This window comes from Rhamphochromis longiceps, linkage group LG12 (assembly GCF_057381845.1).
Source record: "Rhamphochromis longiceps isolate RC_006_pf linkage group LG12, R_longiceps_female_GT1.1, whole genome shotgun sequence".
NCBI classification, from domain to species: Eukaryota; Metazoa; Chordata; class Actinopteri; order Cichliformes; family Cichlidae; genus Rhamphochromis; species Rhamphochromis longiceps.
In genome coordinates this window covers 24162762-24175481 of record NC_140568.1, presented here as the reverse complement: position 1 = coordinate 24175481, position 12720 = coordinate 24162762, and the positions used below count along the sequence as shown (strand labels likewise).

Genomic DNA, 12720 nt, shown 5'->3' with positions numbered 1-12720 from the left:
TTAAAATGTAAATAAGAGCAGCAATTTAGAAATTTTGGAATACAACTAAAAAAGACAAAGTTAAATGGTAAATTACACTAGTGAAATACCTATAAGCATTAGGTAAATGGATATCTATGTTAATGGAAGTAAGCAACACTAGCCACCACTGGGCAGGGACGTCTAATCGTCGTAAAGCTTAGAACCTAGAAAAAACCACATATTACTTTCCCAAGTATTTATCCAATTGAAGGCTTAAGCCACTGCCATCTAACAAGCATTCCCTCAAGTATTTATACAAGAAATCACGAGAATCTTTTTTTCTATTGTGAAAGCATCAAAAAATGTTAACGATTCTACTTTCTTGGGGTTTTTTTCTCATAACAATAAACTCCATTGAACATATCTCTATATAGATATAGTTATATACTGTACCTGTCTGCTCAAAAACTACACACACCCCATTCCAGTAGCTCATAGAACAACTTTTGGCAGCAACAATGTGAAGTATTTGTTTTCTGTATGACTTTCATTCTCGCACTCATTGTGAAGGAATTTTGGCCCATTCGTTTTTGCAACATTGCTTCAGTTCAGTTCTGAGGTTTGCTGGTGTTCATTTGTGCAAAGTTCTCCTAAGGTCCCACCACAGCATTTCATTTGGAATGAGGTCTGGACTTTGTCTTAGCCACCATCATTTTCTGTTTTTTGTTTTTTGTTTTTAGACTTGCTGCTGTGCTTCTGATCATTATCCTGCTGCATGACCCAGTTTCAGCCAAGCTCACTCAACGACTGCAAGGTGTCCAGGTCTGACAGGGTAAAAAGGCTGTAAAACAAATACAAATCATCACCCAGCCATGCCTATCAGTATGACATGTTGTACTGATTTCACATGTCCAAAGAAAATTGTTCCAGCAGTCTTGTGGTTTGATCAGCTGCAACTTGCTGCTGTGCTGCAAAACTTTTTTTTTTTTTTACAGAGAAGAAGCTTTAATTAAAAGATTCTTCTCTGAAAATAATTAATATTCTGTAAATTATGTGATGTAACACTTTTTTTCTTTCAGTTTCTCCAAGCATTGCAAAATCTGACACTGGGATGAATTTGCTAAAACATGGTAAATGGTAAATGGCCTGTATTTATATAGCGCTTTACTAGTCCCTAAGGACCCCAAAGCACTTTACATATCCAGTCATCCACCCATTCACACACACATTCACACACTGGTGATGGCAAGCTACATTGTAGCCACAGCCACCCTGGGGCGCACTGACAAAGGCTACCTATCCTATCAAGTGTGTTCTTTCACAGGACTACACAGATTCCTGTTTCAGATTTCTTTTGGATGTGATTGTATTTAGTGTAACAATTTAAACTTGCAAAAGTATTGAACCACCCCTTTTTTCTTATACCTTGTCTCTAATGAGACAGAGAGTTTTGTAATTTTTTATATTGTTATGAGCAATATTTCTCCAGGCTTTCTGAAGGTCTTCAAAGTTTTTCCTCGGACATTGGCTGTCTTTTTGCTCATTTTTAATCCAGTCATTGTATCTGACCATTTGTTTTTGTATCTTTAGGCACTTTGTTACTACCAGCACATAATTTGTTCCCATCTCTGATTTGAATGTAGGAAAAAAAAAAAAAAAAAAAAAAGATATCACAGTTTGACAGGCATAAAATTGTTCGTCAATATTGTATCAGAAATGATCTCAGTGGTGACCCTTCCTTAAGAATGGAAACAGAGAAATCATGTACGGAGGAGGTAAAGAGGGAGGTACAATAGCAAGTGCCTACAGCCATCTGGAAAACATGGTGGAGGCTCTGTAATGGTTTTGTGCTGCATTTCAGCCAATGATGTCTGGAATTGTGAAAGCATTGATGGATTTATGAATCCAAAAAACTGCCATCAGATTTTGATTCACCATCCAACAACAGCTGTAAAGCATCTAATGAACAACAGCTTAACTTTTCAACATGACAATGACCCAAACACCAAAAGACTCCTCCCCAGAGCCTGGACCTGTGGGATCATCTTAAAGGAAGGAAAAAAGGTACCTAGCATCCAAAGAAGAGCCTTGAATGTCCTTCAAGAAGCTTGGTGAATTATTCCTGAATACTACTAAAAGAAATTACAAGAAAGCGAATGGTTGTCTGTCTCTGTGTGTTAGCCCTGCGACAGACTGGCAACCTGTTCAGGGTGTACCCCTGCCTCTCACCCTATGACAGCTGGGATAGGCTCCCGCAACCCTGAAAAGGATAAACAGAAGCGAATGGATGGAAACTCCTTAAAATAATACAGACTCTTTGCCTTTTATACTGCACGCATGTTTGCAAATCCTTTAATAAGTATAGCAGACATTTCCTGTTCTTTCTCACAGTGTACTACTACTACTACCAATACTTAATAACAATAATAATGATCATTTCAAACTATTTTAAGTATATTTATATAAGTACAGTATAGTATAGTCTATAAAATGCTGAGTGTACCTTTAAATTACTAAGTATTTAAAAAGTAAAGAAGTACTTGTTTTATTCCAATAGTGAATCTATATAAATAATGCATGTTTTATGTGTTTTAGCCACTCACCTATCAGCGTAAATACTGAAGAAAAGAGTCACACTCCCCAGGAACAGAGATAATAAACTTAACACCACCATTGCCATTTTCTAGGAAATCTCTATAAACATGTGTATGTGAATACAAACCAAAAAAAGCATCATTTGTTTTATGCAATTCATATTTACTCCTCTGCTAACTAGTAACTGCTGCAAATACATATCATCGGTTTTTGTCGAAACACAGTTTGAAAAAAAAACTTCTCTACATCCACTACAACCTTTGCTGTCTCTCTTATATTTGTCTCCATCTAGTGTTGGAAAAGTAAATATTGCTTTCTATAGTGTACAAACATCAACAATAAATCAAATATTTACATAAATAAAACTGGACATTCACTCTTCTATTAGTATTATTTTATTATTTTTATTTGCAGATCTTACCACTGTCCACATGGAGAAAAATCATTGGATCTGCAGGGGATCTGGTGCTAAAATAAGAAGGAGTCAAATCTATATAAAAAAAATATAGAATCATTATTATTATGTGACATAAGTGTATATTATACTTCATTTGGATTAAAAACAAATAACTGTTATAGCCAAGGGTTAAGCGTGACATGGGTAGTTTGGGTACTCTAATAGTATGACATTTATTTGTGTACAAACTGTGACCAGCTGATGTATGCTCATGCTCCAGTATTCAGTGCTCTTTGAGTATTTAGCATTTCAACAGTGAGATGAATAGACCTTTGAAAATAATTTCTCATCTTTCTCTGCTCTCTTTCTTAAATCTTTTTCCAGTTCTACACTGTAAATTTACAACTTTTTTCTCTCCTTTGAAAATTTAACAACTGCACATTTTCTTGCAGACACATTTTGTGAGACAAGCTTCACAAAAACAGTTTGTGTATTTGATGGTATCTCTTGAGCTTTATTTCAAGTTACTACTGCCACTTGCTGTTGTTACTCCATTTATGCACACTCCTTTGTCTGCACTATGAATACACCCCACGGATGAGGGAAAAAAAGATGTGTCAAAGGTGTAAGCAGTTATGGGATGTCATGTTTTTCTAATGACTGAGCAAATATCTCAATGCCATCACTAGAAGAACAACTTTAACTAAAGGTGCCAGAATACTACTTTAACCCCGATTGTAAGCCTAAACTATGTCTTGCATAAATTTATCTTATTGCAAGTCATTGTCTAAAACAGGCCCGAATAGGAGTGGTTCAATCAAAGACTTCTAAAATGGTTATGTGTTTACATGCACATACACAACACTGGGTAAATTATGGCTGAGATATTCTTACCTGTTTCATCCTGTCTGTATACATCAGATATATGACTGGAAAGAATCTCTGGTTCCAACGATTCCCCCAGATGTAGGTGAGGATTGATATTTTTTATGTTGGCTGGTTTTGCCATTGCATAGCGTCTGGCTGTCAAGTGTTCTCCACCTGCTCCCCTGCTTCTAAAGAACCAGAGGCAAACGTTTTTATCTTTCAGCTTTGTGAAAACATTCAACAATATTCTCTAGCTTTTAAATACATTTAAAATAATGTAATTAAGATGCTATTATCATACGTGGAAAATTTCTTTTCTCCATCCTTAATATTATTACCTTCTTATGTCCTCTTGAAAGGAAGACCAAAGTGGATTGTTTTGTAGCAGTAAGGTGGAGCCCCTTCCCTACCACAGTGAGGTGGCCTTCTCTGGAGCATGTCCATACCTGGCTTCCTGGCTCTCTTCTATCACCATCCTTGCCACTTGCAGTTCTGAAGACACAGGGCTGCAGATGCACACCTTCATATTGCTCTCTTGGTGCAGTCAGACATTCTCCAGTGTGGTAGTTGCTGACAGCCTGGCTCTCTTGGTGCCAACGCCATTCCTGTATAGGTGAGCATGGGCTGCATTCGCCCAGTGACACTCTACCTCCTTCGGTTCCTTCTGTAACCTGCAGACATTTACCCAGCAGCTTGTTTTGAATCTTTAAGGCAGACAGCTCTGTGGATGACAACATACAAATAAAACATAAAAGAATAAATAATTAAAGTACCCATAAATTATATGTAATAAATGTGTGTTAAAAGATGCATTTGGTATGTCTGATATGCAAAAAGCTGTATATTTTATTATTTAAAACAAGGTAATATAACTGGTTAGCAGTCAGTACCAAGCCCACATGCTTACCTGTAGAGAACCACAACCTTATCTAGGTAACCTACAACTGCTCTCTGCTGTACTCATTTTCTGTGTGTCAACCACATTAACATTACTACTTAAGTGGACAAACACATGCAAATCCAGGCAAACATGGCTCAACATGCAGTTTGTAACCACACAAGAGAACTTCATTCAACAGTAAAACAACTAAATAAACAAACACATGTTTATTTTTTTGTTGTCGTTATTGTTTTAGGTTGATAAATCCTGCAATGGAGCTTCATCTGTTTAGCTCTGCAATGCTGTGCTTTGAAACCACTGACTGAACCTATGTGTAATGCATTTGAAACCAAGACTAACTGACCAAGCAGTGACGTTCACACTTTATTACATATAAAAAAATCTAGCTGTTTAAATAAAAGCCTTTAGAGGTGTCAATCAGTTATAGTCTATAAATATGCCCTTCATTTTAAACACTGCTGTTTTTTCATAGTTCTGATGTAATACAGGAGTTATAACTGCACCTGCTTTGCTTTACAAATAGGACAAAATTCTGGTGGTTTTTGAGAAAATGACACCTGCAGACCTGTTTCTCTGTTAAACCAACTCACAATTCATTAGGTACCATTAACAAAAGCAGTGATCCCAAAAATGCTGACATCTACAAGGGAATGAAATCCGGCAACCTGCGGGTGCTGCTGTAAGCTATGATCTTTGTCTGAACCCACACATAACAGAACAAAGCCAGTCCCAGGGCGCATAGAAAGGAATGAAATGTATCCACATTACTTCAACAAAGTTACAGCTACAATAAAAAAAGGTCTGGAAGAGCATGAATGCTGCGAACATATGATAGTTTGACAAAACTAAAACATTTTAACGTAAAAATCAATGGTTCAAACCCTGTCAGCGTTTTTTATCAATATATGTACGAGCTTTCAGTGAAAACAAGAAATTTTGGGCATGACCTTAAACTTCTCACCCACAGTTTTTGTTTGTATAGACAGATTAAATTTATTATCTCTTTTATCAGCTTCATCCATCCATCTTCATCCGCTTTATCCAAGGCCGGGTCGCGGGGGCAGCACTTGCAAAATGCCTTTCAGCTACTTAAGAAATGTTTACAACAGTTCGAACAGCTAAAATTAAAACTGTTTTTTAAAAATAACAGCTATATTACTGAGGTAAACAGCGACACATGTTACCTTTGAAAATGATGAAGAGGAAAAAACAGACGTTCAGTAGCACTTTTCCCATTTTGGTGGCAGGCGAAAGTAGCCTATCCTATGGTCATGTGCTTGTGTTGTCTGAGCAACAGCAGCAGGTGGGAGGAGCTAAGCATTCACAATATCAATAGATGAGCAATAAATACAATAAATAGTGACCATGTGACACTTTTTAATCCTCTTAAGGAGGAATGAAATGTTTAAGTATCATTTAGATTTCTTTGTTTGCAATGAAATGCTTCACAACTGTCCAGAGGAGTTTAAACTATTCAAGATCACTCTTACAAGTGCTGTCCCTATTCTCCACCCATGACTGGCAGACCTTTTTACAAATGCTAACAGTACAGTTTCTCCTTCCACTAGAAAACCATTGCAACCGATACCACCTTTACTGATAAACATGCAATGTTTGCCACTGTGGCACACATGAGTTATTGCCTGCAACCAAGGTGCTACGACTCCATGGAATACTAATTAGGTTTAAAGGGGTGTAAATCTGTTTTAGCAAGACAACAAGTCTTTGAGGAATGTTTGTGGGGCTGAATGGTTATGTGGTGTTTTTCTCTGTAAAGATTCACCACATAGGATGCTATCGGGATAAAATTCCCTACTCCCTGCACATAAAAACAGCTGGAGCAAAACATTTTTTGTCCTGTTTTCAGCTGATAAATGTCAGGCTTATGATTCAAAATTATTTCCTACTTAATGATCTTTAAGCTTGGGTATAAAACATGTTTTGGTAAAAAGAACAAAAAAGTTTGTTGCACATATGAACCAATGAATCAACATGAATGAATAAAGATCTAAATTAAATGTTAAAATATTCAGTTTTATCAAACTTTAATAAGCTTATATTTATTTTTATCTTCAATGGGGGACGCAAACACAATACTAGCACAAAAAGTAGGCAATGCATGTTTTGGCCTTTGAAAAAACAAAAAATAAAAAAAGCAACATCAGTGGAGGATGTCAATTGGACTGGAGTTGTTCACCATAACTCCTAAAAGCCCAGCTCTATGTCACATTTTCCGATACATGTTACCCACAAAAAGTCAGAAACATTATGGTACATCTTGAGACAGTCTGGGACCAGGAATATATTCATATGTAGGATTTACAAAATGTCTTGACACATGCTCAATTATCCAGGTTAGGAATCCCAAAAAGTATATTCAGTTCATTTCAAGGTAACATTCTCAGTACGAAAAAATGTCTGAACAATTATCCAAGTGTCTAAAGAAATTGCTTACAGTTTATTTAAGGCTTATTCGCTTAATAAATCCAGTTCAGCTTCTACAGTCATTCATTCATTCTGATGCTGGTAAATGGACAAATATAGTGGAGGTTCTTCTCCATGGAGAGCAGTAGGGCCTGGATGTTGCACAGATGGTGCTATGAAAGCTGGAACTGAACCCTGTGAAGCAGCTCCTTGTGGCCACTGGTTATAATCACTTGTTATATTTGCATGCTGAGTGGGATCTGGGGTGGGGTATTGATAAACACCTGACCCTGTGAGTATAGGATCCAATCCAGTGGTGAAAGTAGAGGATGTGAACTCGCTGTAAGCTGGAGACTCAACTGTCTCAGGCCCCACAGCCTCACGACTCTGAGCTGGAGCAAATTTAGAAGGAAGGATGACCAGTGGAAACACCACCTCTGGGTCAAGGGCAAAACTAACGTCCAGATACACCTGGGAAACAGTCAGAGATGAAGAAACTTGTAAAGCATTATAATCTGCAATAAAGATGTTGTGTTAAGACACATATTTACTTTTTATTATTTATCCACAAATGTTTGCAAAAAAGCAGGTTCATTTCTGAGGTAATACAAATCATGTATTGTTTCATACCTTTATGTAATATTCAACTGAGATGATTTCACAGTTATGGAGGGTGGGAATGGCATCGCTGGGAACTTTCAGCTGGCAGGAGGCAGTTTGCTCTGAGTTTGGACGGATAGTGTCTCCGACCATTTTGAACAGCGTTTCCTTGCTGCTATTAGTGTTGTCCTGGCAACTGTACACAGTTACCTGCTGAAGTTTGAATTTGAGCCTTGTGTTCCTGGAAGAGGAGTTGCAGATTTTGGCGACAACAGACAAGGTTTCACCTGTCAAAAGCAAATATTAACAATAAGCTGCATTTTTTTTTTTTTTTTTTAGTCTATCAACATTTGCTAGAGCACGTTGCAGATACTTTACCTGGAGAACAAACTCCTCTGTTAATGGTAGCACAGATCTGGACCTGTCCCTTGCAGAGACCACTCATCTTTTTACGCACTGAACTGGACTGTGGACACTATAACAAACCAAATAAACATTTTTCCAGATCAACTAAATGCCTCATGTGGAGAAAATGCAGAAGAAAATACCTCAATGTTGTTTTTAGGCTTCAGATCTAGTCCAGGTAATCAACGCTGAATTCTCTTGTATGTTACATTTGCACTGTTGGTATGTTTGAACTGATGACTATCCCCAAGATGTATAAACAAAAAACTTTAAAGTGTAAAAGGTAATTCAGGTTTTTGAATCTGAAACATTTTTTATTGAATAGTTAGAACACATTTTCCAAAAATCTGATGTTTAACACATGTCACTCTAGTGTTTACCATCATTTGAGGAGTGTGTGGACAGGACTTTGACACAAAGTTGATCTCTTTTAGCACTTTCGAAGGCAGTCGCCATCTCCTAGATACCTTGGCTTCAAAGGTGTAGACAATATTTCCATGTTTTCCCTTAAAGGACGAAGGCATCCTTCTGTATAACAGAACTAATTAGGAATGCATTCATTTGCAAAAGCAAGATATGTATTAATGTTGGATGCTGCAAATTCTCACTTACCCCTCTGGGATTTTGAGCCTGAACTTAAAGATGTGCACTCTTTTTGGAAGAACAGTCCCTGCAAGAGTCGTTTGATTAACACTTGATCTCAATCTCATATTCTCAAAGTTAACTGTTTTCTTTATCTCTGCTACACTATTTAACCCATTGATACTTCCTTTTGTCTGGCTTTTGTTTTGTTTGGAATTACAGATAAAAGTGTTAATATTTTTTAACTATAGCTGCCAATAACAGATAATAAAAGACAAGTTAACCAACTTGAATTAGTTCAATCTTTTTTGTGGTTTGACCTGGAATCCTATCATGCACACCTCGATAACATGTCTTTATTTATTCATTTATTTATTTAGATTTTTGTTCTTATTATTTTGGGATATATCTTTCCTCAGACTCTTCACTTCATAAAAAGAAAAAAAAAACTTTTTTTTTAAAGTAAGGAATCTAACTGTAGCAATTTTGCTTTTTAATACAACACATTGCCAAATTTCCTGATAAATTTCATAGCTACAAACACCTTTAAGTACAACAAACTCTGTTTGACTTTGACATCCTACCTTCATCGTTTTCTGCAACCAAGTATTCCTTCACTTTGAAATATCTCCTGCGCGCACTTTGCAGTCTCTCGACAGGTACACCTACTTCTGTCCATTCTACGTTAGCGTCCCCTTTGGCTTTTACATAAACGCTCTTGACTTTGACTTCTTTTGTCAGTCTGAAACTGACTGTACCCACTATAGTATCGCCTTCAGAATAACTGCTGTTGTCACTGATTGTTTCAAAAGTCACATTTAAGTTCTTTATCGGAGACATTTCAGAGCCGAGTGAAATGCAGAGCGTTTTTCTAGGAACTAATAAACTGAAGCAAGATATGACAGGAAGCTCCGCCTAAAGAGTGAGATCGTAATTTATGATTCTACCCAATATCACAACATCTAAATATCATATAAAGAGAAACGTCATATATTTACGCAGTTTAGGGTGATGTGAGAAAAACTACCAGGCCACAAACGATGTTCACAAGAAGAAGATCACATTCACAGCAAATTGGCAGGTTTTTAAAGTATATTCCAGTAAAACCCCGAAACCTATTAAAATATGCTTATGATGTACTGGTAATTGATCGCTAGTCCATCTGTAATGGACTAGCGATCAATCAAAAACTGTATAGAGTATTGCAAATTTCACCCCGTGACAACAGCGATAGGCTCCAACCCCGGGCTAAGAAAATTGAAGGATGCTCTTATAAACTTTTGCATCACCAAAATCACTCGTCGGAGTCAGACTGGGCAAAAGCATTTGCCGTGTGATGCGAGCATTGGGTATCGGTATGATTATTCGGAGATATTCCGTCCCATTCAGCAGAGAGAGTTTGTTTTGTTTCGTCAGCAATGATTCAGATTCGTCCCATTTGGGTGTTGAAACGAAACCATCGTGTCCTTTGTGCCGAATTGCGCTGAATTCTGAGACGTGGACTGATTTTGGCTCGCCCGTGATTATGCGGGAAAAGACTTGTTTCTAAGAAAGTCTGCATGCAGTTTGGTCTGAACGGTAAAAAAAAAAAAAAATCAGTCGAAACAATTTAACTCTTCCAGATTGCAGTGTAGATTTTAGTGTAAATTATTTTGTGTGTGTGTGTGTGTGTGTGTGTGTGTGTGTGTGTGTGTGTGTGTGTGTGTGTGTGTGTGTGTGTGTGTGTTTATTAATTTATATTATTTAATTTAGTGTTATTCGTGGTTTTAGTGCTCCCTACTGATCTGCTACTGTCTGTTATATCCTTAGTTTCTAGTCTTTAGGTTTCTGTTACTGTGCCCCATGTTCACATGTTCGTACATCTCCTATGACCCCCTGTCAGTCATGTGTCCTGGTCTCAGTGTCAAGTCGGTGTCTTAGTCTGTCTCATGTTTCCCGTTTTATTTTGATGGCCTCTCGTCTAGTGTTTAGTCTAATCAGTTTTGCTTCCTCCCTGTCTCGAAAATATTATGGCAACACTGAGAAGGCAAATCATTAAGATGTGTTGTGAGATACAGGTGATGGTGTTTCTGTCTTAGTTCTCTAAGCAGAACTTCAAAAAGCTCAATTCTTCTGGCCAGTTCTTGTCTGAGGTTCAGACTAGGAAGAACGTAACTATAATATTGAACCTGAAATATGATCCCCCCCACCCACTAGGGAACCACTCTCAGCTGTGGGTTCACCTTCTTCTGCTGAACTCATAGAGCAGCAAACAACCAGTGCAGAGAAATACCGTAGCATCACTTTCATCGCTCACTCCTCAACTCCTGTGAACCATAACAAGTGTGGCCTCTCTAAACATCAGTAACTCAGAAAACATGTAGGTAAAACAGTAGGTATCCTACTTATTGCTGACTTTATTATTATTATTATTATTATTACTATTATTATTATTATTATTATTATTATTAATAATAATAATAATAATAATAATAATAATAATAATAATAATAATAATAATAATAGTAGTAGTATTGTGCTTGGGTTTTTAGACTCTACCAGTTACACAGATGTCTCTTCCTCTGGGCTGTTTAAAGGGGCAGTTTATACAAATGGCCTTTTAAACAGCCCAGTTTATCCAAAGTTGTGTATATACCAGATGCTGTCAGGCTTCAAATGTATGTATTTGTCCTCTCCACAGTCCAATCCATTGTAAGCCATTGATCTACTGCTTAAGTTCACATCTTCAGTTCGAAAATGGAGACAAGCATCGAAATTGATAAATTTTGCAAGCACAAAATGGTTAGTAAAAGAACGTCAAGGAATACTAAATTATGTAATAGCTTAAAATATTAATTTCCATACACAGCGCTTACCACTTGTAAATGGTGATGATCATCACAATACTGTTGATGTTCTGGTTTCTTTTATCAGAAACACGATTCAGTGAAACACAGCTGAATTAAATTCCCCTAGTCATGCATATAATAAATATGTGAGTCACATACAAAACTCATTTCTGCATGCATATACAGACTAAGAAACACATCATTTTACGCAGCCCACATTTGAAACTATATATTATCCTTCTCTAAGCTCTGATTGTTGTACATATATTTCCTCATTTACATACAAGTTACTCACTTTCACAAAGCTCTGAGGCTAAATAAAAAAATACTCAGCATCCTCTACAAACATTTGCTTTTTCTCACCTATTTGTCTCCATCTAGTGGTGGATTTCCAACAGATAAAATTGTAAGTAGATTATTAATTAATTAGTTGTGTGAGAGCTGGAATCTAGGAGTTAGCGCTACCCATAGGCGAGTGCAAGCAGTTAGGATTTCTTAATTTGAGGTGTCAGTATTTGATGGAAATCCTTTGTTGAGATTGGTGGCGTGACTGGACTAGAGTGGTCCATTGCTAAAGAGGTAGGGCAAAGATAACAGTGTTAGGTCTGAGTCAATATGGTGCTTAGTATTGAGCGCTGTGTTTAATCTTTAGGACAGTTTTGGTAAAGTTTGGTAAAGCAGGAGGAATACCCCCTGTGAGCTTTGTGATTGTTTTTATAAATATATTCCAGTTTTCTGATTTTCACACCAGACTGCTGCTTCAGACTGCCTGGCTGTTTTTAGTATTTATACTGGTTAGTATCGCTCAATAGATGGGAACCAACTGTCAGTCTGTAGTGTGACCTAACCTTGTTTTTTGTTTCCCCACAGGAGATGAAATGCTGCGGTAAGTTATTGTGGTTTCCTAACTGCTCCTTGCATGCATCGCATGTAGGGCAAGTTGACGTGTGGGCATTCAGTGGTTTTTTGATGGTTTTTCTTAAATAGTTCCCACAGTAGGGCGTAACGTATGTTATAAAAGTAGTATGTAGCATTATTCTTGACATTATTACCTAGTGTAACTCTCGTTGGAAGTGGAGAAAAGAAAAGAAAAAACAATGTCTTAACAAATCAGTGATCGTCTTTAATGGAAAAGGTAACACTCTTCCTAAATGTGTTAA

General features: G+C 37.1%; 2 protein-coding genes across 2 annotated transcripts; both read right to left on the bottom strand.

Moving 5' to 3' along the window:
• Window positions 1-3870: 3870 nt before the first annotated feature.
• LOC146657293 (uncharacterized) lies at window positions 3871-5957 on the bottom strand. The gene is made up of 3 exons (XM_085426778.1): window positions 5906-5957; window positions 4159-4541; window positions 3871-4002 (listed from the first exon to the last, which is right to left on the bottom strand). Exons 1-3 carry the CDS (start codon window positions 5955-5957, stop codon window positions 3871-3873), a joined length of 567 nt encoding a protein of 188 aa, XP_085282904.1.
• A 1272-nt stretch (window positions 5958-7229) lies between these two features.
• Window positions 7230-9572, bottom strand: LOC146657292 (arrestin domain-containing protein 3-like). Its single transcript, XM_085426993.1, has 6 exons — window positions 9317-9572; window positions 8763-8820; window positions 8531-8678; window positions 8124-8220; window positions 7776-8032; window positions 7230-7616 (listed from the first exon to the last, which is right to left on the bottom strand). Exons 1-6 carry the CDS (start codon window positions 9570-9572, stop codon window positions 7230-7232), a joined length of 1203 nt encoding a protein of 400 aa, XP_085283119.1.
• Window positions 9573-12720: the final 3148 nt, after the last annotated feature.

Coding starts and splice junctions, on each gene's coding strand:
- LOC146657293 (XM_085426778.1), bottom strand. CDS start 5,957: ATGGGAAAAGTGCTACTGAACGTCTGTTTTTTCCTCTTCATCATTTTC. Junction 4,542..5,905: donor CCTCTTCATCATTTTCAAAG/GTAACATGTGTC, acceptor TGTCATCCACAG/AGCTGTCTGCCTTAAAGATT. Junction 4,003..4,158: donor TTTCAAGAGGACATAAGAAG/GTAATAATATTA, acceptor CTTTAGAAGCAG/GGGAGCAGGTGGAGAACACT.
- LOC146657292 (XM_085426993.1), bottom strand. CDS start 9,572: ATGTCTCCGATAAAGAACTTAAATGTGACTTTTGAAACAATCAGTGAC. Junction 8,821..9,316: donor GGTTGCAGAAAACGATGAAG/GTAGGATGTCAA, acceptor CGACTCTTGCAG/GGACTGTTCTTCCAAAAAGA. Junction 8,221..8,530: donor CACACACTCCTCAAATGATG/GTAAACACTAGA, acceptor GGTTTGTTATAG/TGTCCACAGTCCAGTTCAGT.